This window comes from Diorhabda carinulata, chromosome 4 (assembly GCF_026250575.1).
Source record: "Diorhabda carinulata isolate Delta chromosome 4, icDioCari1.1, whole genome shotgun sequence".
Lineage (NCBI taxonomy): Eukaryota > Metazoa > Arthropoda > Insecta > Coleoptera > Chrysomelidae > Diorhabda > Diorhabda carinulata.
The window spans coordinates 4553536-4577612 of NC_079463.1; the positions used below are offsets into that span (position 1 = coordinate 4553536).

The 24077-nt window shown below is 32.6% G+C and overlaps 1 protein-coding gene across 1 annotated transcript in view; it reads left to right on the forward strand.

Moving 5' to 3' along the window:
• LOC130892953 (orexin/Hypocretin receptor type 1-like) overlaps positions 1 to 24077 on the forward strand; it is a 79092-nt gene that overhangs the window by 16922 nt on the left and 38093 nt on the right. Inside the window, exons 3-4 of the mRNA XM_057798704.1 lie at positions 1075 to 1388; positions 23459 to 23606. Of these exons, the coding sequence (XP_057654687.1) occupies positions 1075 to 1388; positions 23459 to 23606 (462 nt within the window). The remainder of the gene's footprint in view (positions 1 to 1074; positions 1389 to 23458; positions 23607 to 24077) is intronic.

Here is a 24077-nt window from a genome sequence, read left to right on the forward strand (position 1 = left end):
CTGCGACAATATTAATTACTAGATTATTATCGACAATAATCGTTCTTAGGTATTTAAATGAATATTCTATTCCAAGTTTTGATTCCAATCTGTCCATTAAAAATCCTTTTATCTAGAAAGGTTGATATACCTTCAGTGGACTTATGAAACTAAACTCTGTTTCCATTAAGCTTATTTCCACTAAATTATACTACAAAGATTTTTTTTAAATTTTGCGAGCTAACTGACTACACCAAATTTCTCAATTGCTTTCTAGATTCTAGATCTAAAAGTTTTATTAGTTGATTTCGAGTTGTCTACGAAGGTTCGTAAGCAACATTCCAATGAATAAAATAACTTCCTAGCTTTTATTTTATACAGTTGAATAGAAACATGATCTTTATCTAATAAAAAAACAATACTTACTTCTACTGTAGCAACACTTGCAGTTGCAGTTTATTTATATACTTGTCCAAACTACCTCAGCTGTTGTTCGATGTTTTTTTCTCAGTATATGTTATTTTCTACTTCAATGTTTTGGTTTAACCCTATCATCATCAGAGACATTTTTGGTATAGTTGTAATAAGCAGTATGTTCAGTACGAATATCACTAAATGTTATATTATCATAATTAGAATGATTCTTCAAAAACGCTACCAAATTAAAGAAGTAGTCATAATTCGCAGGAAGTGAGGATCTTACTCTGCAGTATGAGAAAAAATCTGGGTCCAAACGCTTACGCAGGAATTACACCAAGGAGATCATCATTTTAGTCGGGGTTTTGCCGGGTTCCAAAGCAGTTGCAAACTGATCCGATGTTTACCGATGAGCTCAACCAATTCACAACAGACCAGTACATACAATTGGTCAATTTATAAGGTTCTAATAAATTGATATGTGGCCACTGCAATCATAGATTTATTGAAAGCGAAATTTGACCATAAACTGATTCCGTTCCAATTGGTTGCCAAGTTTATATGGTTTGATATTTCTAAATACGATTCTCCAGAATTATTTTTAAATTTGAACTTGTTCAATTTCATACTATTATGTTTGTCAAAACACATATTATATATTCACAAATTTTTTTGCAGATGATGCTGGAGATTATAGCAACTTCACAACTTTCGACGAATATTTGCAATTCATTCATCCAAAACCTTGGACATGGGTTTTAATTGTTCTACATTCTCTTGTTTTCGTTATCGGTTTGGTAGGAAACTGTTTGGTGTGCGTGGCGGTTTATAGAAATCACACGATGCGTACCGTTACAAATTACTTTATAGTGAACTTAGCTTTGGCTGATTTTATGGTGATTTTATTTTGCTTACCACCTTCAGTGACATGGGATGTCACCAGTACGTGGTGGTTTGGGACGGCATTGTGCAAGATTGTGCTTTACATGCAGGTATTGTATATAAATGTATTTATTCATCACAATCTTTAATAATGGTTAGTTTGTTTTGCTTGAAAATAATAATTTCGCAAAAATATGATGAAATGCAAAGAATATCTTTTTTCTATCAATTACTGTTATGTAAAACAATTTCAAACTCGTGTCTTGGTAGCCATTATTGAGTAAATTATCTCCGCCTCTATACATTGCTTCAATCGTTTTCAGCGGTCCTTTTGTATGAAACAACTGAATCACATAATTATGACATTAATAAAGTTTCCTAATCAATATCTATACAAAAGGTAGATGCCTTAGAAAAGGAAGGAAAGCACGCACTATTATAGGATTAAAACTTTTCTTATCTGATATTTTTTCAATAGATTTATCAAATGATAATGCAGGGATTTTCTGTTTTTATCTATTCAAATTATTATATTATCGTCAGATTCTCATAATAAAAAATTATTTGTCTCTATCTATCCTACTGACAGAATCACCTTTTTTTTTTGAAACACTCTGTATACGCGTTGAAAAATATTCAATATTACATGCTCTTATTGTACTAAAATTTCTTATTTATTGTAAACACCCCACAAAAATTTATGGATTCGCGAGTATGAAGTATTTTTTGAAACCATTTTATGAATACAATTTAAGAATACAAAAAGTTATTTTTGTAAAAGAATTATTTCTATTTGGACAGAAATACAACCAATAAATATCTTTCTCAATTTTATTTTTGCCTTCACAATATTTTTAGACTATTAGATTTAATATTGAACAACATTTCTCATATTTATAATTTTATTTCGTAAAAGAGGAAAATTTGGACCACTAAGACAGTTTGCAGTTGACTGACTTCCGCATTTATTACAAATTTTTCGGAATTTTTGAAATTTATAATACATTCTTCATCGATAGGCTTGGATTTGTTCTTTTATTTTGTATAAAGCATATCAGATGATTTTTTCCTGTTGGAATCTTATTTTCAGTAACACTTTTTTATATTTTTATTTTTTGCAGTTATTCATTTGATTTGATCCATTGTGATTTGATTTCTATTATTTTTTTCACAACCATAATCTTCAAACTTCTTAAATTTTCACTTTTCATTGCGGATAATCTTTTCTCCTTAGATTCCTCTTTCTTTTTCGACCGACATACTCTTCATCTGTTCAAGATATAATCGGTATACTGGTTGCTCCCAAAGTACATGTATGAGATGTTCGATTCAAGTCGATTGACGCAAAAGTTTTCAACCAAAAGCACAGAGAGGCTGATGGTGAGAAATAGCTTCGATAACTTAATCTAACCAAAACTAGAATAAATTAGTCAAATTACTTTCAAGTTGGAGCAAATCATATTTATTAATTTCAATAGTGAAATAAATGAATTTATGAAATTGAAAATGCCGTAATCTGCTCTAAGGGCGTCTGGCAAGTAAACAAACAACCAAAGAAGCACAAGAGGAAGATGGAGAACAAAGAAAATTACCAACAACGCCATCATTCAGTTTTACGATCATCTTAACTCAATACGGTGTTTGTTTTTTTGTTTCGATGACGTCCAACTGATGATGGCATCTCGATTATTCAAATTGTACAAGCGTATCGGTCGTTCAGCCTATAACTAGACACAAATAATTAATACTAACATTAAAATTGAAAACTTATTATCAACGCATAAATTTTGGCCAAGAGCTGAAAGATAAATGAAGAAATTCAATTGAAAACAATGTAAAAAATTGACTTGAAGATCAATCTGTAGTGGTAACAAGATGTTTATTTGTAGTTCTTGAGCCAGCTAATTTACGGTCAAAAAATTTCGCATGAACTCGAAAAAGGAGTGCATTGTGTAATAAAATATAGTTTATACGTCGAAAACATTAATATTTTTCACATGATATTCTGAGAAAACTATTCCATAAAAATAATGAATGTAGAACTAAAAATAAATACATACATGTATTTCCATAATATATTTTCTGAGAACTGGAGTTATACGTCAGGTCTAATATCCTTCAAGGACGTGTTAGTGTCCTTTTCAATTACAATTTATACATTGAAATGTCATAGTTCAGTTGATTACTTCATAAACTCTAACGTTAGCGTTCATGTGACAAGATTGGAGTATCAACTAATTCAATATACTGGGTGCTCCGAGACTTGATGCTAAAAATTCGGAAGTGATTAGATGACGTGAAATAATGTTGTGACATAAAAAATTTTCTCATACGCACTCTTGTTTCTAAGTTATATGTCTTTAAAGTTTAAACATTCGAATATTTTGATTTCGGATGTCCATGTAGTAATTTGCCGTAATAAATATTTATAACCTACTATCGGAATGCTATGGGCGGGTCATGCTCAATTGTGAATAATCCTTAATCGGAAACGACCACATTTGGCTAAGAAAAAAGTGTTGTTTCATCAAGACAATGCACCAACTCACCAACTAAAGTTTGAATTGCTACCACATGTAACCTATTCGCTAGATTTAGTCCCCTTGGATTATTTTCCTTTCCGAGACGTCAAAAAATGGCTTAGTGGTCGAAGATTTTCCAATAATGAAGAGGTGATGTTAATGGCTATTTTGAGGAGCTTGGACATTACAAGGAAAAGTGTATGGAGTTGAAATAAAATTAAGTTGAAAAATAAGTATATTTTTTTGCAAAATTTTGTGTTTTCTTTGTGGGCCTAGATACTTCTGGAACTCAATTTTTCTTGTACATCTGTCTATTATTCTTATAACTCTCTATTGTACATTATTTTGTCCCATTTTAAAGCTTTCTTTTCCTTTCGTCCATATGTTCAGCATCTTCATATAATAGTGAATGTAGATTTACTTGTTTTAGATTTTTATTATGTTGAATTTTCCATTCATTTCCATATTAATTACTTTATGATAAAGGACTCTAAAACAATTAGTTATACGATCAAAGTCCATTAATATTAAGTTCGTATTTTTCAATAATTTTTGAAAGACCAGCTTGAGATATATTATCTACACATGGTACAAGCTACATTCTTTGATAGATCGGATGAAATCTTGCGCTTTCGTTTTTTTATTGCCAAATAAAAACCTGACATTTTCTAAATGGAGATAAAAATGAGAGAAAATTCTCCATTAGCTAAGATTTACGTTCGATGCATTCGAAGCAGATTTTCAGTATTTCATTGATTTAAACTTTGGTTCGCATATATAGGTAAGAATTTTCATCTGAAATTACAGTATTTTCCGGCACAATAATTTTCGAATAAGAATATCAGCACCTATTCAATTCTTTCATAAAAGCAAAGCTGTGTTAAATTGAATCAGTTACCTAATACTAGAATTTAAAATTGAAGCCCAGTTTTTGGTTATACTTGTCAAATAATCATTTTTGTACTTATGTGGAGATGAATGTTTAAGTACTAAAGTTTTAGATAATTAATTAGTCAAATACTTGTGGTAAAACGAAGTTTTCTAATCGCACCGTTTCCAGAATTTATCGAAGCTTTGAAATAATAGAAACTATCTGGAATATCACAAATTTCTAATGAGAAAATAACTGATATACTGTGAGCAGTTATAATAAATCCTTCTTTTTCAACAAATCAATTTGCATCTAATTGAGAAGTAGTCTAAGTTTAATACACGGAGTGTTGATATAAAAATTATTCATCAACTTTCACGAAAATTAACCAACGGTACAAATGATTTGTACTTTCTATTTAAATGGAAATGTGAATTCATATCTTGTAAGGTATGGGAATTAAGCAAATTCTCACGTGTTTCGTAAAAGACATCCTCACTTTCACGAAAAGGAAGATGTTTGGGGAGTTATCCTTGATATAATATTAAAATAATGCAATAGAAACGTTAGTCATTGGATATATATGGTGGTTCTCTATACCATTTTGATGCAGTTGAACGGTCTCTGCCTTCTTTGGAGCCGGTTCTCTCTTTTCAGTCCATTTTTTTTATCGTTCTTTTGTTTTGGGTGTGAAGTGATGGACCCACGTTTCATCTATGGTTATGAAACGACGCCACTCGGTTTTATTTCTGTGAAACATTGCCAAACTCTCGATGAAAACATCTTCACGTCGCACAGCTTTCTCATGTTTAAATTTTCAGTTGATATGCGATGTACCGCACTTTTTGAAATGCCTACCATGTCTAGTAGCTCGCGCACTTTCAATCGTCGATCATCCAGTACCACTTTGTGGATTTTCTTCAACATTTCTGGAGTAGCCATCTCTAGGTCAGACCAGGTAGAGGTTTTGAAAACAATTGAATTGTATACTATTGTAGGGTGAAGCTATTTGTAATATATATATTCCTCAAACCATATAGAATAGTTCTATTAACTTTCCATATTAAACAGAAACAACAAACGTAAATTCATCATGTACCTAAATAGTATTTCTCTGTTAATAAGGGTACACTATTGTTAAATAAGATTTAATCACTTGGGTAATATTCCCGGAATGTAATTTTCCAAAACGAAATAGCAAATTCCAGAATTCTGAGTATCTACTAAACTATAATGTTCAATGGTGTCCGCAGAATATTTTTCCAGGAAGGAGCAAAACCGATTAAGGGTATTTAATATTTTCATCAAGGTCCAGTGCTGAAGTTTCCCGTAAATTACTCAAGATTAAACTGCTTGAAATAGTAATTTATATAATAAGTGCATAAAGTGGCATTTTTTTCACGAAATGAAAAAGTTCCATTCGTGAAACAAAGATACTTTATGCATACATCATTTTTTTTACAACATTATACAAAAAAAAAATAAATTCAAATAGAAATTTAAGCTCCTTCGATAAATTACCATTCATAACGAACGCATCAGGATTCAAGTGTTAAGTTAGGAACTAAACCTGACTGCTTTGATTGATAACTAGAATAAATAGTATTGGAGAAATATCCAGGTGTAGTTACTCGAAAGGGGGTTCTCTTACAACCCTATATACTGCGGAATAAGATCGAAGAACTTAATGGTACTGAGCTTCTACCACATCCATCATTTAGTCCGGATTTTGCACCATCGAATTAATTTAATCAGATCCATGGCGAAATATTTGCGTGGAAAAATATTTGAATGTAATGGAGTTGTGAAATATGCGTGACTATTTTTTGCATCTAAACCCAAAGAAGGGTTTTTTTTGAACATTGGGATATACTTTGAATATCGAAGCTTTAGTTTATGTGATTATGATACCTGCTATAGATATAATATGCCTAAATTTGGGCCATATTGATGCATTACATAAATATATTTTGAATTATATTATATAAAATATTAATATCGGATACATTCGTGTTTGTGTTTCTAAAATCATGGCATCACCTATTAGTTCCACAATAATAAATGGGTCGTCGATGTAAGTTATCAATTTGACTCATCTATAACAGTCTTCAGTAGATGTTTCTGTTTACGATATCTTTGAACACACTCAAAAACATTATGATAATTATGATGATAACGAATTATGTTCAGATCAGTATATAGATTGATAAAAAATTGTCGTTTCAACTAATTTTAAGTCTATATCAAAATAAAATTGCCCTTTGGTATCTTCCATGCAACTCGTTTCAAGAGCCTGTCTTCGTCCATTCGTTCCAAGTGACCTAGTTATGGTCATGGTTTGATCTACTCTCCCATCCCAACTCTGTCTGCTTTCCTCTAAAAATTCTTAATATTTTTCTCTCCCAAATATCCAATCTTTGTTTGGTTTTATTTGTCATTATCAAAGTTTCACAGGCGTATGTCAGGGTGGGTCTCAACATTGTCTCTTTCCATGTTAATATTCTTCTAAGACTAACTGCAAAGCTGTTACTTTTGGCAAGTTTTAGTTCGATTTTTTTTTCTTCTTGGCATTTATTATCTAGTAGAACACCAAGATACATGAAATTTTCTAGTTTCTTGAATTCTATCAGCGTTCCATTATGTTTATGTACTTTAAAATTGTTTTTTGTCTTACTTCCACATTTATTCTTTATTTCCATAAACTTTGTTTGTCATTATTGAAGTGTAGGCCTAACTCTTTAGCTACTGTTATTAGTTGCTTTGTGGTTTCTTTAAACTTTCTTCTGTTTCTTCCTAACAACATCATCGGCATAAGCTAAGCGTTGGTGACTTCCAAAGGTAGATTGAATAGTACCGTTGATAGGGGGTACCCTTGCCTTAATCCTTGTTGTGTTTTGAAAGGTCCACTCTTCTTGTTATTAATTTTTATTATATTTGTTGTGTTCTCTAATGTCATTTTCACTAGTCGAATTAGTTTGTTTGGAATTTCTAATTCTCGTAATATTTGGATTAACTTTTTTCTTTTCACACTACCATAAGCTCTTTTGAAGTTAACAAAAAAGGTCTGTGTTGGTATCTCATTTTCATAATAACCAGTAATCAGATGTTTTATCATAAAGATTTAATCGGATACTCTTCTACCTTTTTCTGCATATATTTCCAATAGCTATGAGATATATAAAATATTATTTAATACATCTATATAGTACATCTAAAATTTTATATGTCGCATGTGAAATTTTCCTCTTAGTCTTATCAACATCCATTTCCTTAGAAGGTCCCTAAATACGTTAGCCGCAATTTGCTTAGAATCGATCGACATATTTTTCAAGCCTCGAGCCTGTAATCACTTTCGGTCTATACTTGATTAATTTTTGTTTCTCAATTTTCACACGGGCGCTATATTGTTTTAATTTTCCAGGTACTTCAAATACTTGATTTCAAATTAGTTTATTGTACAACGAGCACAAAACGTAGCATATTTTGTACAAAGTATAGAAACCGAGCTGTAGATTAGTTTTGATAATCGTACGAGTACAAAATATATGTTTCGGGTGGGTTGCAAAATATTTTTTTCGATGACATTTTAATAAATAACTCAATATCAGTAGATAGAGGACATTAACGACACAAATAAGTATATCTCTAGGACTTCTCGAAAACTATAATCATGTTAACCCAATAATGATCTGGATGTTCAGAAACTAATCCACATTCTAGATCACAGAGAAGGTTCTATGCCAATAACAGTATTCCATGCTGCTTTCTGATATTGGAACCTCCATTTCCTCTAGATTTTTGCCTATTTCTTTAAGTTTTCATCGGTTATTTCAGGTCAGCTGGGTGCCGATGCTATAGAAACAAAGTGCCTCAGATTTCCACCGTTTAGAAATAGAAGTTTCCTTTTTCTAGTAAATGGAATCAATTGAGCACAATTCCTGAACGATTCTGAGATACATTACTAATAAAAATTTACTTATACCGCAGAAACATTTCATACTTTTATATTTTCCATGTTCAAAATGAAAAAAGTTGTTTGTTCAATCACAATACAAGATGATGAAACAAAATCATCGGAATACATTTTTTTATGACACAGTTTTATCTCGAATTGGAAAATACGTAGCAATCTCATAATTGGCACTATATTACGATCCTTCACAAGTTCGTTGAAAGTAGAAATTTACTCATGAAGATTTCTTGAGTATATCCATTACAATACCTTTTGAGAGCCTTAGAGTGGCATCTTGAGGTTATAAAACGTGATTTCCGCTAAGTGAAATGAACGTTTATCGCTAAAATAGGTTTAGTCCAGTAACTTTATACATCACAGCATGCGTCAAATCCCTTATTTCTGATTTTCTGCAGACTTGTTTATGATATTGACCTATTGAATACGCAATTTTTGTCAAAAATCGAGAAAACCACGGAAGAAGCGGGTTCTTTTCTGAAATTTTGGCGATTAAAACCTTAAAGGACTGATTTTCGAAAAAACTTTTTAGTGAGTTTTTAAAGTAGAATAAATTTGCTACAATTTGGTACTAGAACTACGTCTGCAGATCCAATAGTTTCCGAGATTAAGCCTTTCAAAGTTTATTAATTTTTCGAATTTCGCAATTTTTCGAAATTCTGTCATTCCGATTGAATTTTTACCCTGATTATAATAACGAAGCTCTATACTTTTATGATGAGAGGTTAAAATAAAATGAAAAGGGTGAACGATGATGTTTAAGTGTGAAGAATGGAATAAACAATATAATATATAACAAACATACGTCTTGTGTCCACAATTTCGACATTGGACAGATCGTCGCTTTCTAGGATATCTACTACTATTTTTTGGTGTTGTTTGCGACCATTAAGTAGTAATTAATCCAAGTTTTCTTTTTTCAGTTTTCGGCCTCTAGCTTATTCCCAGTTCATTTTTTGGAATATATGTCTATATAAGAAAATGTGGATTACTAAATTTCCAACAAATTTGATTTGACCGTTTTCATTCTAGTTATTTTATCAGTGATAGCATCTTCTGTGTTTATCCTAAAGAATTCCTATGCGTATCTGTAAAATATCGACGATATACACGAATCGTATAAATAATATAATAAATAAAAAATATTTATTCATTAAACAATTTATTGATGAAATATATTTTGTTATTTACAATAAAGTTTCAAAAAAATTATATTAATTATATTATATATGCGTTTGTGTGGTTGCATTTATACAAAAAATGGTTTAAATATTATTTAGATGCACTGCTGTGCTCAAAAAATGGTTGTAATATAATGAAAACAAAAAACTTTCCTCCAGACGGGCTGAATCACAAAAAACGCATTTCTTCTAGTTTTCTTTAATTTACCCCCACTCCTACCCATTGCTCGTCAAATTTTTTTCAATAAATGATTTTAGAGAAAATTAAATTCTCTACAACTTTCATTCTATAAACGTTTCGCTGAGATCAAGTCTTCCCCCTGTTTTTGCGATGGTAAGTGGAGCGAAAGTGAAAAATTTGCCGAATCTCCAATTTTCGACCTTTTTCGCCTTCTCATAGCTCGAATATGCTTGGGCCTACAAAAAAAAACTTTCAAAACAAATTTGTTGGAAATTTAGTAATCTACATTTTCTTATATAAACATATCTTCAAAAAAATGAGCTGGGAATGAGCTAAAAACCGAAAACTGAAAAAAGTGCCGATTTCTAACAGTTTTTTGAAGATGGCGGAAGAAGCAAGGAGGGGGGGATGACGGAAACTTGGATTAATTACTACCTAATGGTCCCAAACAACATAAAAAAATAAAAAACGATCCCGCATTTGATGTAAGCTGAACCCCCTTTTTGAGCCTCTATTGACTGGATTATACTGCAGCATCAGGTATATTGTCACAATAAATTCCACTGCAGAGTCTACAGACTAATGAGCATTTTAATTATGTTCTATACAACTAATAGTAATGAGATTGAGTTTAATATATTTCCATTATTTTCTGTTTTGAAAATATGACAGAATGTCTGGAAGAATTTTTAACAAGTTATATTTACTTACAACATTCTTATTCCCCGGAATAAATGAGAGTTCTTTTTGTAGTTGACAAATTTCGTATCCAAATGTTGGGACAACTAAGTATACAATATATTTTGACACCAAAAATCATCTATTATCGAGAGAAAAAAATATTTTCACATCTATTAAAGTTTTAAGTAATATTTTGTTGTCAGAAAGTTTTGATTTGGTTCTTGTTTTAGTTAAATGTAATTTGAGTTTCAGCAACTTTAAATCGAATTGCATGATCGATGGATTCATTACAATTTCCTAGAACTTCATATAGAATAATATTGCCATTTATTATTAACTATATACTAGGATATTATGTGAGTTCTGTTGGTTTCTACTGGGGAATCACCGAACAAACACAGGAATTTACATGTTATACGATCCTAAAATATACCATAGGTTTTTAAAATAAAGTATTATTAGAGAATTGCTCGCGTATTTGGAGCCATACCATGCTCGACTCAATATAGAAGAGAACAATTCGTTTTATAGACGACCCAGAGTTGACCAGAAACTTGGACAGCTTAGAGTATAGAGCGACCCTTCTTCTATGCTGTTTTACGGCAAATGCTCTTGCGAGCTATCCATCATAGCACAGAGCATCATTTCCAACAGGTATTTCATTAACACAGTCGTCTGCAGATACCCAGAACGTCAATTTATCACGACTGCTTTCTGTTGAATCAACTACCAATGCACGTCATAAACTACAGGAGGTCAAAATCAATATCCACACGCCAGGCATCACTTGGACTCCTCGAGTGTAATAAGATTTGCTTTCTTGTGTTTGATTTTTACATAAAAAATTATCAGCAGTCCTTTCAATATTTATTTCATTGATTCTACAAATATTTCATATTCATATAAAAGCTTCACTCTAGAAAGAGTCTAAACAAACATTAACATTAACATAGTTGTAATACTTTTCAATAATTTGTGGACAAAACAATTTTATAACATTTATTACCACAAAACGAATTACTCATTGAATTTACCATTATGTTAATTCTAAATTAGCATTTAATTTATTTAGTCTCGATGTAAACAATACAAAGTAAAAGCCAGCATCTCTCTGAAACCTAATAGGGCTTGTAGACAAAGTAAATGACTTTCTCATCAAACACTGATACGAATAGGAAATAGGTGACTAATAAACAAGGTGAAAATCAAGAGTCTTGCGATCGATATTGTTTTACTTCTTGCCGTTCATCAACACAGTCAATTCGTGGAACATAAATTGAATTAGAAACAAAAACTATGGAGTGGAATGGAATTAAATACACGCTAATAATGAACATATAAATAAATCTTTCTTCTGGAACACACTGTTTACATTGTCTCTCCAGAAACACAATTGCACTGCCTGAAGCGCGTTTTGAACCTATCGTCTTCAGAGACTGAAGGTAAACTAGTTACTGAAGACGATAGCTTGATAATAGAAACGCAGGTAGTGTAATTGTGAGTATTGGTGTAGTAGTAGTGTAAACAGTTTGTTCAGTATGAATATCACCAAATCATTGATTTCATATTCGAATCAAATCAATATTATAATAAATAATCATTCCGGAAACTAAGAAGCTGTCAAGTAAAGAGACTGACTTGGTCAGAAAGAAATTCAAAATAACGCTGTCGGCGCAAAAGTACACGGTGAAACATTAAACGCTGACCATTACTTTGGAATTTGCGAAGTACTATTCAAAGCAAGAAACATAAAGTTCGCCGTACAGCATTTTTTGTGACTAAATCTGACTGACTGACTTTAAGAACTTCCTGTCCTCTGATGAGCGTTCTGGCTATGACGAAGACGTCTGTGTCAGGCTGGTTTTATTCACCGAAGTCAGAGCTCTACAAAACGATAGTTCATCTTACAATACGACAGGGGTTTCGATTTTGGTGGTGAAACAGTTACTTTAAAACACTGCGCAAACTATGGAAAGCTATTCAAAGTAAGAAGTATAAAATTCTTAAAGTACGTTGTGCTTCACCAAGACAAAGCTCGTTTACTTTGGGCTCGTCGCACAGCAACTTTTGTGACGAAATTTGGATAGAAGTTGTTTGATCTTCTATTTTCGGCAAGGAAAGGAATGCAAAAGTTGATCTCATGAGACGTATCTCAATTCTGATGGTGTATATTGAAATTGTACTTGCTAGTGATAAATATTTTTCTCAAAGTTCGTCGCAATGGAAATTCACTTTATAGATGTGTCTCGTACTTTGATGCCATTCAAATTTGGTAAAATTTTGCGTGTATTTTTGGATATATACAAAAGAACGTTAGGTACAGATTTTTTTCGTGGTTTTACATTTTTATACTACATTCTTCTTCTTAACAACCAAAATATTTAACCGATTCCTATGATTTGAATATTGATAATTTAATTTTGTATCCAACTCAATATTAACATGACACTGACATTATAATTTCAATTTATTTTTGTGCCGTCAGACAATATCAATTGTTTCTTCGAACAAATTAATTTCTATCCGTAGATTTCAAATCAATGTTGTTTGCGTCGAAGTAGCATTAGAAGCAATTCTACTAATTATATACGATAATAAATTTTGTTCAGGGCATTACGACTTGTAAGTGACATGGAAACTTCAATTGTGGTTGAGATGAATTATGAAACCAATCAAAACTATATGAAAGAGATTCTGAAGATATTTGAATTATGTAATTAAACCTGACTGCGTTTTCTCTTTGTATTATAGATTTATAAATAAAAAATAGGCTTGTTACAACTACTTGATTCGTTTTTTGGATACCTCTCAAATTTTTAACTGGAGTTAAAACTTTTCTTTGCTCAACGTTGTTCAACGTTCGGTATAAATTTGGACACAGAAAGTTAGGCGAAAATAAACAAATAATTGTGATTACAGTTTTGACAAAAGAATTATGCAAACATTCAATAAAGTGCACGGAGATTTGTGCTATTACCTCCTCGTGTTTATGAGAAGGTCGTGAATCAGTGAAATATGACGAAAGACTTGGTGCACTCAGCAAAGTATATTGAGCGTTTACGACTTTACCACTTCAACAGTTTTTGTCCTGTTGTCACACTGCAACGCTCTACACCAAAAATAACAATTTACGAAATTTTTAAAGAGCCACAACATTTTTTATTGCCAATAATAAATAAGACTAAGTATACATTTTTTCGGAGAAAAACTAATCTTTTATTCACACGAAAAAATATCTGTTTATTCATATATTTGTCGTGGAATTATTGGATAATTACCTATCATTTAAGTAAAAAAAGAAACAACTATACATTTACTTACAATCCTAATTTGTACTTCAATAAGAAACAATTGGGCGAACAAATTCAATGGGAGCGTTGGCTTTGTATGGTTTTAGAAAGTTTGGATAAATTTGGTTCATCATTTGTTTCAAGCTTCAAACATGATTGTAAATTTACATTGACTAGTTGGCTTCTTACTTTACTTTTAATTATATTCATGCACGAATATATCGATCCGAAGATTGTCAGCACTCCAAATTCCAACTCGCGGCATTCTTTTCAAAGCTGTCCATTTTTAATACGTTGAGTACATACATTTCTGGACGTCCTGCTCTTCTAACTTACTTTTCGATTCCACCACTCCACAAAATCGATCCAATGCGTTTCTAAGATCCAGTTTTAATTCCAAATGTCTCAATATAGATTATTTGTGTTGAAACGATTTACTCAGCGAATGAAATAATTAACTGATTTGATTATCTTCTGCAAAAAGAACAAATTTAAATTCAGCTCATTCAATTTCGTTTTGATATCCACCATAAAATAATTTTTTTAACCATCTGTTGACAGTGGTAGAGTACCAAATTCATAACCTCAACTATTTTGGCCGGACAATTTTGGTCATAAAACGCTTCTTGGTGCAGTGAAACTTCTAAATTTCTTGGTTTATTTTTCTCTAGAGAATTATTGTTGCTCTATCATTTTTTCTTGTTATACTTCTGGTTCCATCAGTTACTATTGAAACGATTCTATTTAAATCGATCCTCTCTAGCTTTAACCTTGAAAAGACATATAACTGATAATAAGAGGAACTTGTGACGTTTTTTACATCACATGACCCATCGATAGCAAGGCAGAAGAAAGTTGAATATCTCCTACCTACAAATATGTTACATTAGAAGACATTTTAGCCATTCTATCTTGTACTGTTTTAGAGGATAATGGCACGTATGGGGAAGAAGGCGGAAAAAAGTCGCTTAGAGATGGATTCGCTGCCTAATTCTCCTTAATAGATTTAGGACGATTCTAAAATTTGTTTTTTAGATAAAATCAAAAATATTTCCGTATGAAGTAAAGAGCCGCGGCCTCACATCCAAAGAGCTTTGCTCTACACTAACACCATATCACGTAAACATGATCAAACTTGCTATAGAAATTGGGAGGAGCTGGTTTGTGGCACTGCAGGGTGATTACCGAGAGGGGATGACTGCTTAAAATGTACCACACTCTGTAAATACCTATTCAACCGAATTATTGTTATTTAATTGCAATTTTTAGTATTCAGCCGCTAATGAAATATATTTGGAATAAAACTAATTCGTAAAACGCTATAAAAATTAATGAAAACTTCGAATCAATTATGTATTCAACTAACTTCATCCCACTTAATGATATATAACTGCAATTTTCTGTTTTATTATCTAATTAAATTGGACGTAATGAAAATTTTGAGTTTAATAGAAAATTTGAGTTTTATGGTAATGTCGGTTCTGGTATATATAATCTATATGCATCTCACATGTACGCTACCTCACGTCGAATTCTCTATGGTGTAGCGATAGTAATTTGCTCCAAATTTGGAGCCCTTTCGAATAACTGCGTGTCTCAACCCTTACAAGAAACATGTGTGATACTAGTTTATTGCTTTAATGGTCTTTACAAGTAACCGCAAATTTTCACAGCTCCTTTATACCTTATATAACCAAATGCCTACCATATTTATGTGTAATTAGAATCATCTAGTTTGAAAGAATCTCTATTGATGATAACCAGCTAGAGTAAAATTATGTATTAGAAAAACTGCTAATCATTCAAACAACGAAGCACAAAATTTGACGTGGATTGTAATTATTTTATCATTTCATTTATATTTCGTGTTTTGTTTTTCGTTTTACTCACATCAATGTTAAAAAAATCTCTACTGTTTCGATTATTTTTCTTTCCATATAGTTTTTTCATAATTAATTTCCACCCTTTTAGTGTGTCATCCATTAACATAAAGTATACTCCTTAAGCTGTTTTAGTCTTTTAATAATTCATAATCAGCCGAAGATGATAATTCTGGATAATGAACTAATTTGTTATTCCCATCAAACCAATTTGTTCAGATGTCTCGGAACAAGACTTTAATCAATATATCATTTAACATTGACGATATTATTCGTTACTACATATCCACCAAAATAAAATTTGTAATAACTTAGAAGAGGGACTTTGTTTCCAATTTTTATGTGATTCAAGTTTCAATATATAGAGAGGAAGGTTAGGTTAACAGGGTGATCTCCACTTTTCAGCCGAGATCCACTCGGAGGCCTTAGACCCATTGTGATGCCCTTGCTGACTATTCAGTCAGCACCATTTCACTCCCCTTCCATTGCCAGGTCCTTGCCCCCTTCCCAAGCTTTTCCAGTCTGCAATGAAGTGATTCAGGTCCTTAACACCCAGCTCCGCTGCTTCTTCCAGACATTCCAATGTTTCACTCCCTATGCATTGTAGTCGTATCGACTACATTGCCTTGCAGTGACACATTAGGTGTTCTATTTTCTCTTCCTCTTCTACATTCTGCACAGAGAACGTCGGTTCTGATACTCATGTTCCTGAGTCTAGAGCCTACTGTGCAGTGACCGGTAATCACTGCTACGACCTTTCGGAACGCGGTTTTCCCATAGCCTAGCAATTCTGTTGTCTTCCTCTTCTATAGCACTGGCCACAAGGAGCGTGAGATGGCACAGTCATCTCTATTACTCCATCTCTTGCCGTGCTCTCCCTCTAATATTCTATCTATCGTATCTCTCAGCAATTTGATCGGTGGTAGTGGCAAGCCCACCGTTTCTTTCCCGCTCCTGGTCGTTCCCAATTTGGCTAGTTTGTCTGCCATTTGATTCCCTTATACATTGCTGTGTCCAGGTATCCAACAGAGTCTAACTTTTCACGAATCCATGACAGGGCTTCACGACAGCTCACCACTGACCTAGATCTCACTGCCGTAGACGATAGTGATCTCAGAGCCGCTTGGTTATCCGTGTAGATTGTGATGTCACGCCCCGTTTCATCTCTGCCTCGGATTAGTTCCGCGGCTCGTTCTATTGACCACAGCTCGGCCTGCAGTATGTTGCAGCCATTTCTAAGCCTTAAGGATTCCCTTATTCCCAGAACTTCAGAGTATACTCCCGCTCCCGTCCGTTCGTCCTTTACAGACCCGTCCGAGTTACTTACTGTTCCTGGGTTCTGTTCCCAGTCCTCTCTCGTTGGTATGAGGATGCTCAGATCTATATCAAAAGTTAGTCTGGCGGTAGTGTAGTCGGTGCGTTGTTTCAACACACCTTTGTCTACTATATCCGCCATATTCTCTATCTCCCTTAGTATCCTGGTGTGCCTATATATGGATTGTTTCTACAACCCAGTATAGAGAGGAATTTGACAATCCAAATTATACAAAAAATGGCATATTAAAAACCACTCGCTCATCGAAAATGAGGAGCAGATACCTTAATTAAAATCTACAAAAGTAGTATTCGATCCATGGCTTTCCACACTGCAAAAAAATCGTGAACACAATTAAACATAAGGATAATAATAGAGGAGGATGCCCAATAATTCTTTCCAGTAATATCCATATAATTTTTATGATACAGTTGAAAAGTAAATATCAAAAATCAATTACAGTTTTTCTGAAATAATTCCTACAAACACCTTCAATCACCCTCCTTCTGGATTCCCTCACCTCTCCATAAATACTGAGCTTTACGCTCAACTGAAAAATTAGTTTGGAAGGATACGTGGAATATACAAACCAGAAAACCAGAAGCTCTATTTAATAATGATAAATAACTCAAAACCGAACTACAGCATCACTTTGTATAGCGGCGTAGCGTGGACTAGCAAAGTGTCATCAGCGAGTATCCTGTTCTTTCCAAACATGCTTTGATACGACATACTATTCATGTGAAAAAATATAAATGAGTGGTGGGAGAATAGAGAAAAGCATATACATTGTAAAAAAAGATTTTATTTTATAACTTGAGTGATTTAATGTTTTATAAAAGTAATGTTTTTCGACTTTTTGCTTCATTGAAGTGCTTTAATAAGGATTTGTTATTAATTTTTGCTTCAATTAAGAGTATTGCTAAACCAGATAGTCGGGTACCTATTATTTTTCAAGTAATTTTTAATATTTTATAACTTCTTCCTGTGGATGCTGCGATGCAACATAATTCGAATAGCAATGTAAATAGTTCATTTCTAATTCCATTTCTTCAATAGAGTTTGGTAGATGTCTTTTCTTTCACCATTTTGAAGTACTACACATGAATCATTACAGTGCTTTGAAAGCTGGCAAAAATTTCAAATTATTTATGTCGTACAAGAATAAAAAATTGTTGTAATATTCAATGAGTGTAGTAAATCTTGTGTTGATGTAAAAAAATCAATTCTGAATTTACTTTCAGCGGAATTAATAGGCTTTTTTCTTTCCAAGTCATTGAAATCCTACCACTGCTATTTTCTATGAATTCGTATGCTTTTGCAGTACATTTATTAAAGCCTGTTTCCTGAAATTTGTGACATTTGATGGCATCCTATCTAAACAGACCTCGCGAGGTCCCTTTGAGTGCGATGCCGTGGACGAGGGCCTAGTCGGGCCACTGTATATATAATAATATCTCAAATAATACTCGAATTACCAATGGTTATGGAATATGCAAAGAATATCCTCTCAAATGTTATATGTGCGATCTGAGCGTTGTATTTCATAAATAGATGGTATAGAGATTTTTCTAACAACTGTGTTATTTATACCGCAAAAGTATATTTATTTGGTATAGAAGAAAACTTTTTTTTTCGTTCGCATGTAGTGATTACGTAACTTCTTAAGCTGCTTATTCGTGTCGGTATTCGGAAAAACTTTCATATACTTCGCAACAACATACCCCAACTTCGAAGCCTACTACGAACCAGTCTTAGGGGAATGCCGCAAAATGAAATTTATCATCAAAGGTTATATATAGTTCACTATACAAAAATTCTTGTCAACTTACCTTCCAACAAATTGTTGGAAAAAATGAAATTACTCATAGTTGATCTTCTAGATTAAAATGATTAATGAAAACCTATTTTATAAGACTCTTGAAATAACAACTTTTCAAGGAAAGAAGTAATTTATATTGTTGTTGATATAAATACGAGTAAAAACAAAAAAAGTTTACTAATTGGTACAAACCACTTCGGTTTTTATTGCTTGCACCAAGGATTCTCAAAAAGTCGGTCAAAATTTCGAAATAGCTTCAAGTTTAGAAATAAGGAACGCTAAAAAGGCAGATATGTTTTCGGAAATAGTTTTCGTCATTCTGTAAAGAGCGAAAAATAATTTGAGAATACTTCGACCCAACACTTGACAGGTATTCTAATAGACTACCAATTATGAGAAGGTAGTTCAAATATTTCCGGGATGCTTATGCAGAAAAAGAAAGAAGCGCTTCTACAAAAAAGAAAATCCAATTCTGCAGCTCTGACGAATGAAGTGAACAGCAAAATTGTAAAAAGTGATAATGACAACCTACCAAATTGCTTACAAATAAATTTCTACCAAATATCCTGCATGGCATGGTAACGAAGCAACCTTATGACTTGTGGAATTGTTTAAGAACGAAGTCAACATTTAAGGTGAATTTCCAAAATATCACAGATCCTTTGAAATTGTTAACATCGAATAAAGGATATCAAGATAAGTGTTCAGTGCGTCTGTATTATAAAATCGGTGTTGAATACACGATACATGGCAACAACGTTTTATTTACATCATTTATCCACCAGAGTAATGATTCCTCACTCTTTGAATCACTCGGTGTATTCGAAAATGTATTTCATTCAATGCATTACCAATTGTAGCATGTCGAGGAAAATAAAATTTCATCGTTATAGATGTCAGAATCAGCATAAACATGTTCATTCTCATCGAGTTTGAAATGTATTAAATATATAATACGTATGATGTAATATTAAATTCTTAAGCATGGAATTTCTGTTCGAATAATAATTTCAATGATATATGGAAAAGATGCGACCAGATGACAGATTTTTTGAATATTAGTAGGCTTGAGGAGAATTTCTGCCTTGTGAAGCGTCTATAATTTCTATGAACGGGATTCAGCCTTCACGAATTTCATCTCTATATTATTCTTTTAGTAAGTTTAAAAAATTTTTCCTTTCTGTTAATCTTGCAGTATAAATTTAAAGTTTATATTAAATGAATAAGTTCCTTCTCATTAAGCATTTGTCTGTATTTCAGTACTGAATATTTACAAGTTGAATGTTGACTCGACTTTATTACATTTTCTTTTTCCAAATGAAATTACCGTCAGTTTGCAGACTTAGTTAAAAATTGAGCAGAAGGAGAAAAATGTGTTTAAATCGAATGGAAAATGCGAAGCAGAACAATCAATTTAATCAAACAAGAGCGCGGGGAAAATTGCAGAACTATATAAAGAATTACTAATATGGTAATTAGAATTAGATTAGATATATTAGGCAATATGAAAAGTAAGATTGTTTCCGCCCATGTCGATATTTTACTGGAACTTACATAATTGAAAATTCGACTTTTTTTGAGTTTGAGTTTGAGTAAAGTTGAATTTAGACCAAAATATGTATATACGTAGCACCAATGTATGATGTTTTGATCCTGTTTTAGATCATTTCTTTCAGTGCTTTCTATGCACTTACCATGAAGGTAATAAAAGTCAGTCTGTTTAGAAACCGAAAGGTGTGTACTACCAAAAACATTTTGCGACATTTATCCAAATGCATTAGATATTCATGAAAGTTAAAGATGGTTCTTTTAGTTAAAATTTTGATCTCTCCGAATCCTATCAATCAGGAAGTGTCAGATTGTATCTCAAACATTTGTAGTAGAGTGGAAAAATAAACAGAGCAGGTCACTCGTTATCTTCCCGAAGTCAATCATCACATCAAATGTTATGTATTGCATCAAATAAATCAGAAAAAAACATTTTTTGATCGCGATCATGAGTTCCACGTCATAATCTAAAACTTAAGAAGCAATGACTTTCCAAATGAATTCTCATGAAGTACTGCAAGATTTACATTCCAAACAAACGATTGTTTGTGTTTGATGGAGTTAAATTTCAAGAATAAGAATTAACTTTATTTTAAACTTGATGACTCTAAAACTAATGATTGAACAAAGAATGCTGAATATAATATAAAATGAGATATAGTTTTAAATATCATAATTATTGGGTTATCTACACATGTCTACTGATAATATACAAAATATGTCTCGCGGAATTGGTAACGTCCTGGAGCTTGGACAAACTGATGATGCGGTTATTTATGGTGAACTAATTTTTGATCGAATAGTATTCGGCGATTGGCAACAGATCTGCAACACGACTAATCCAAATTACCTCAATTTTGTGAGAAAGCGTTGCTGAAACCCTTCAAATCCCATGACCTTCTACCAATCATATACAAGATATGTTCAATTGGGAATTTATCAGTTGATCTTGGTTGTTAAATATATATGTAAATATATGTTAAATATATTGTACCAATTTAACAAAACAGCAAAAAGTTCAATATGATAATATCAGCGGCAAAGACAAAATCAATGGTTACTTCCTAGACACCGATCAGATGTCAGCTTGTGGTAGATAACAAAATAATACACCAGGAAATGAAATTTAAATATCTGGGAATCGAAATATCTGGACACGGGGACGTGGAGACGGAAGTAAGAAACCAAGCTACAAGAGCCTCAAGAGCAGCAGCATACCTAAATGACACAATCTGGCGAAATAAATACATTCGAACTGAAGCAAAAGCCCGCATATACAAGACCGCAATCAGACCTATATTATCCTATGCAGCAGAGACCCGACCTGAGACCTCTAAAACGAAACGGATATTGGAGACTACAGAAATGAAAATAGTTCGAAGAATAGCGGGAAGAACACTAATGGATAGAGAAAGGAGTGAAAACATAAGACGAACATGCGGGATAGAAAATATCAATGACTGGGTACTGGATAGAAAGATAAAATGGAATGAGCACATTGACCGCATGACGGAAGAACGAATTGTGAAAATATCAAGGGACAAAAAACCAGCAGGACAAAGAAGCCTTGGAAGACCTAGGAAAAGATGGAGTGACAACCTCCCAGGTGACTGAGCAGAGGCAATGATGTGAAGAAAAACAGGCAATGATGCCTATACACTGGAGGAAGAAGAAGAAGATCTTGGTTGTCTAACCGAAAATACCTAGTTCTATGACTTCGAGTATCTTTTTTGTAGGAAATTAATAAATTGGGTGTACAAAATGCTTATAATGTATAGTAAGTAGGGGCTGCATCTGCAATCTTAGATAAATAAGGGGGTTGTTTAAGTCAGGGTAGTCATATAAACAAGAATATGTAATCAGTCTTATTAACTATCGTTAGAATTATACATCAATAAGCAAAATGTGAACTAAATACAGTCCTTATCGTTTTAACCCTTAAACGCCCATGGTATCATATATGATACCATGTGTTCAATAATTTTTTTTAATGGGCGTTAAACCTTTGGACCTAGTTCCTTTTCTCATGGTAAGGGAATTTCATTGTTAATGTGTTGGTCACACTGTTTTACGCCCAAAGAAAGTTACGAAACGATCTTCCTAATACAAGCAACATTGAGTTGGGAAGAGCTACTTCATACATCATACTCGCCCTATGTCAGATCTTTCGATTTCCAATCATTCTGATCACTACTTGGTGGCAGATCTGCCACACCAAGATCTGAAAATTTGCATGATGTACAAAATGACATATCGAGATATTTCACTTGAAAATCAAATGATTGCTATTAGTTAGGCATTGGAAATTTGCGAAATGGTGTGGATTGAAAATTAAAAAATCAATAATTTTGTTAATTATCCTTTTCGTACAATATTCTATTATTCTATTGCAAGATTATTTTTCATTATTTACGATGTTATGAGAATCATTCGTTTCTTCTTTATTTTTGCATTAAAGATTTTTTCTCAACTGTTTGTTAAAATTCTCATAATAACTTTTTTTATCTTTAATGCTGAAAGTTTATTTTGTATGTATGTTTCTAAGTTTCCGTTTGATTCCGGTTTTAGTTTTATTCAAACTGAACTTTTGCAATTTCTCTTTAAATTTTATTCCTTTAACCGAACAGTTCATGAGTGCGAGATGGAAAATATTGAAATTCTACTTTTTTATATAGTTACCGAACAAATTGAGACACTTATCATAGTGTTGAGTAAACTTTGAAATATCGTTTTTATAGAATACTGTCGATGTAATCTCAGCACACCTGCAGCTCCTCGTCGTCGTCAAAGCGTTGCGTTCCCAGCTATTCTTGAAAACAAAATAAATATCGGAAATACAGACAAAGCGAATTCTTATATTCATGTTTCAAAATTTTATACATTCTACAGCAACCTATCAATTTTTTTGTTTTATTACAGAGTGTTTCGGTGACCGTATCCGTACTGACTTTGACTTTCATATCAGTTGATCGCTGGTACGCGATTTGTTACCCGTTAAAGTTCAAATCAACTACAGGAAGAGCTAAAACGGCCATTGGAGTCATTTGGATAACAGCAATGGCATGTGGTGAGTATATTTTTGGCGCGATAGCATCTTGACACGCCATCGTCGTATAATTTTCAGATCAAAAATCGATGTATAGCTAAATAATGTATATATAGTTTTACAATTTTACTGTTACTTCAAGATATCGACTTAGCTTAAAGAATTAACGTGAATTGTTGATAGAAAGTATATTCATTATAAGAGAGAACGGTTACAATGGAATTTTAAAATTCGGTGAATTCGCGCGACGCCCTTTAATCTGTTTTTTATAAATGACGGACGCGTCTTCGATAAAATTTTTATTATAGAAGTCGGGTTATCACAGTATTTCTTTTAAATAATTTCTAAGAAAATCTATTTCATTATTTCTTGTGATTCTTTTTGTTCTAGAGCTTTGTAGAATTCTATTTGTGGTATATAAATAAGTTTATGTAGCGCAGTGAGTTAGTTGTAAATAAATAGTCGTAGTGGAAAGTACGAATTAATGAAAGT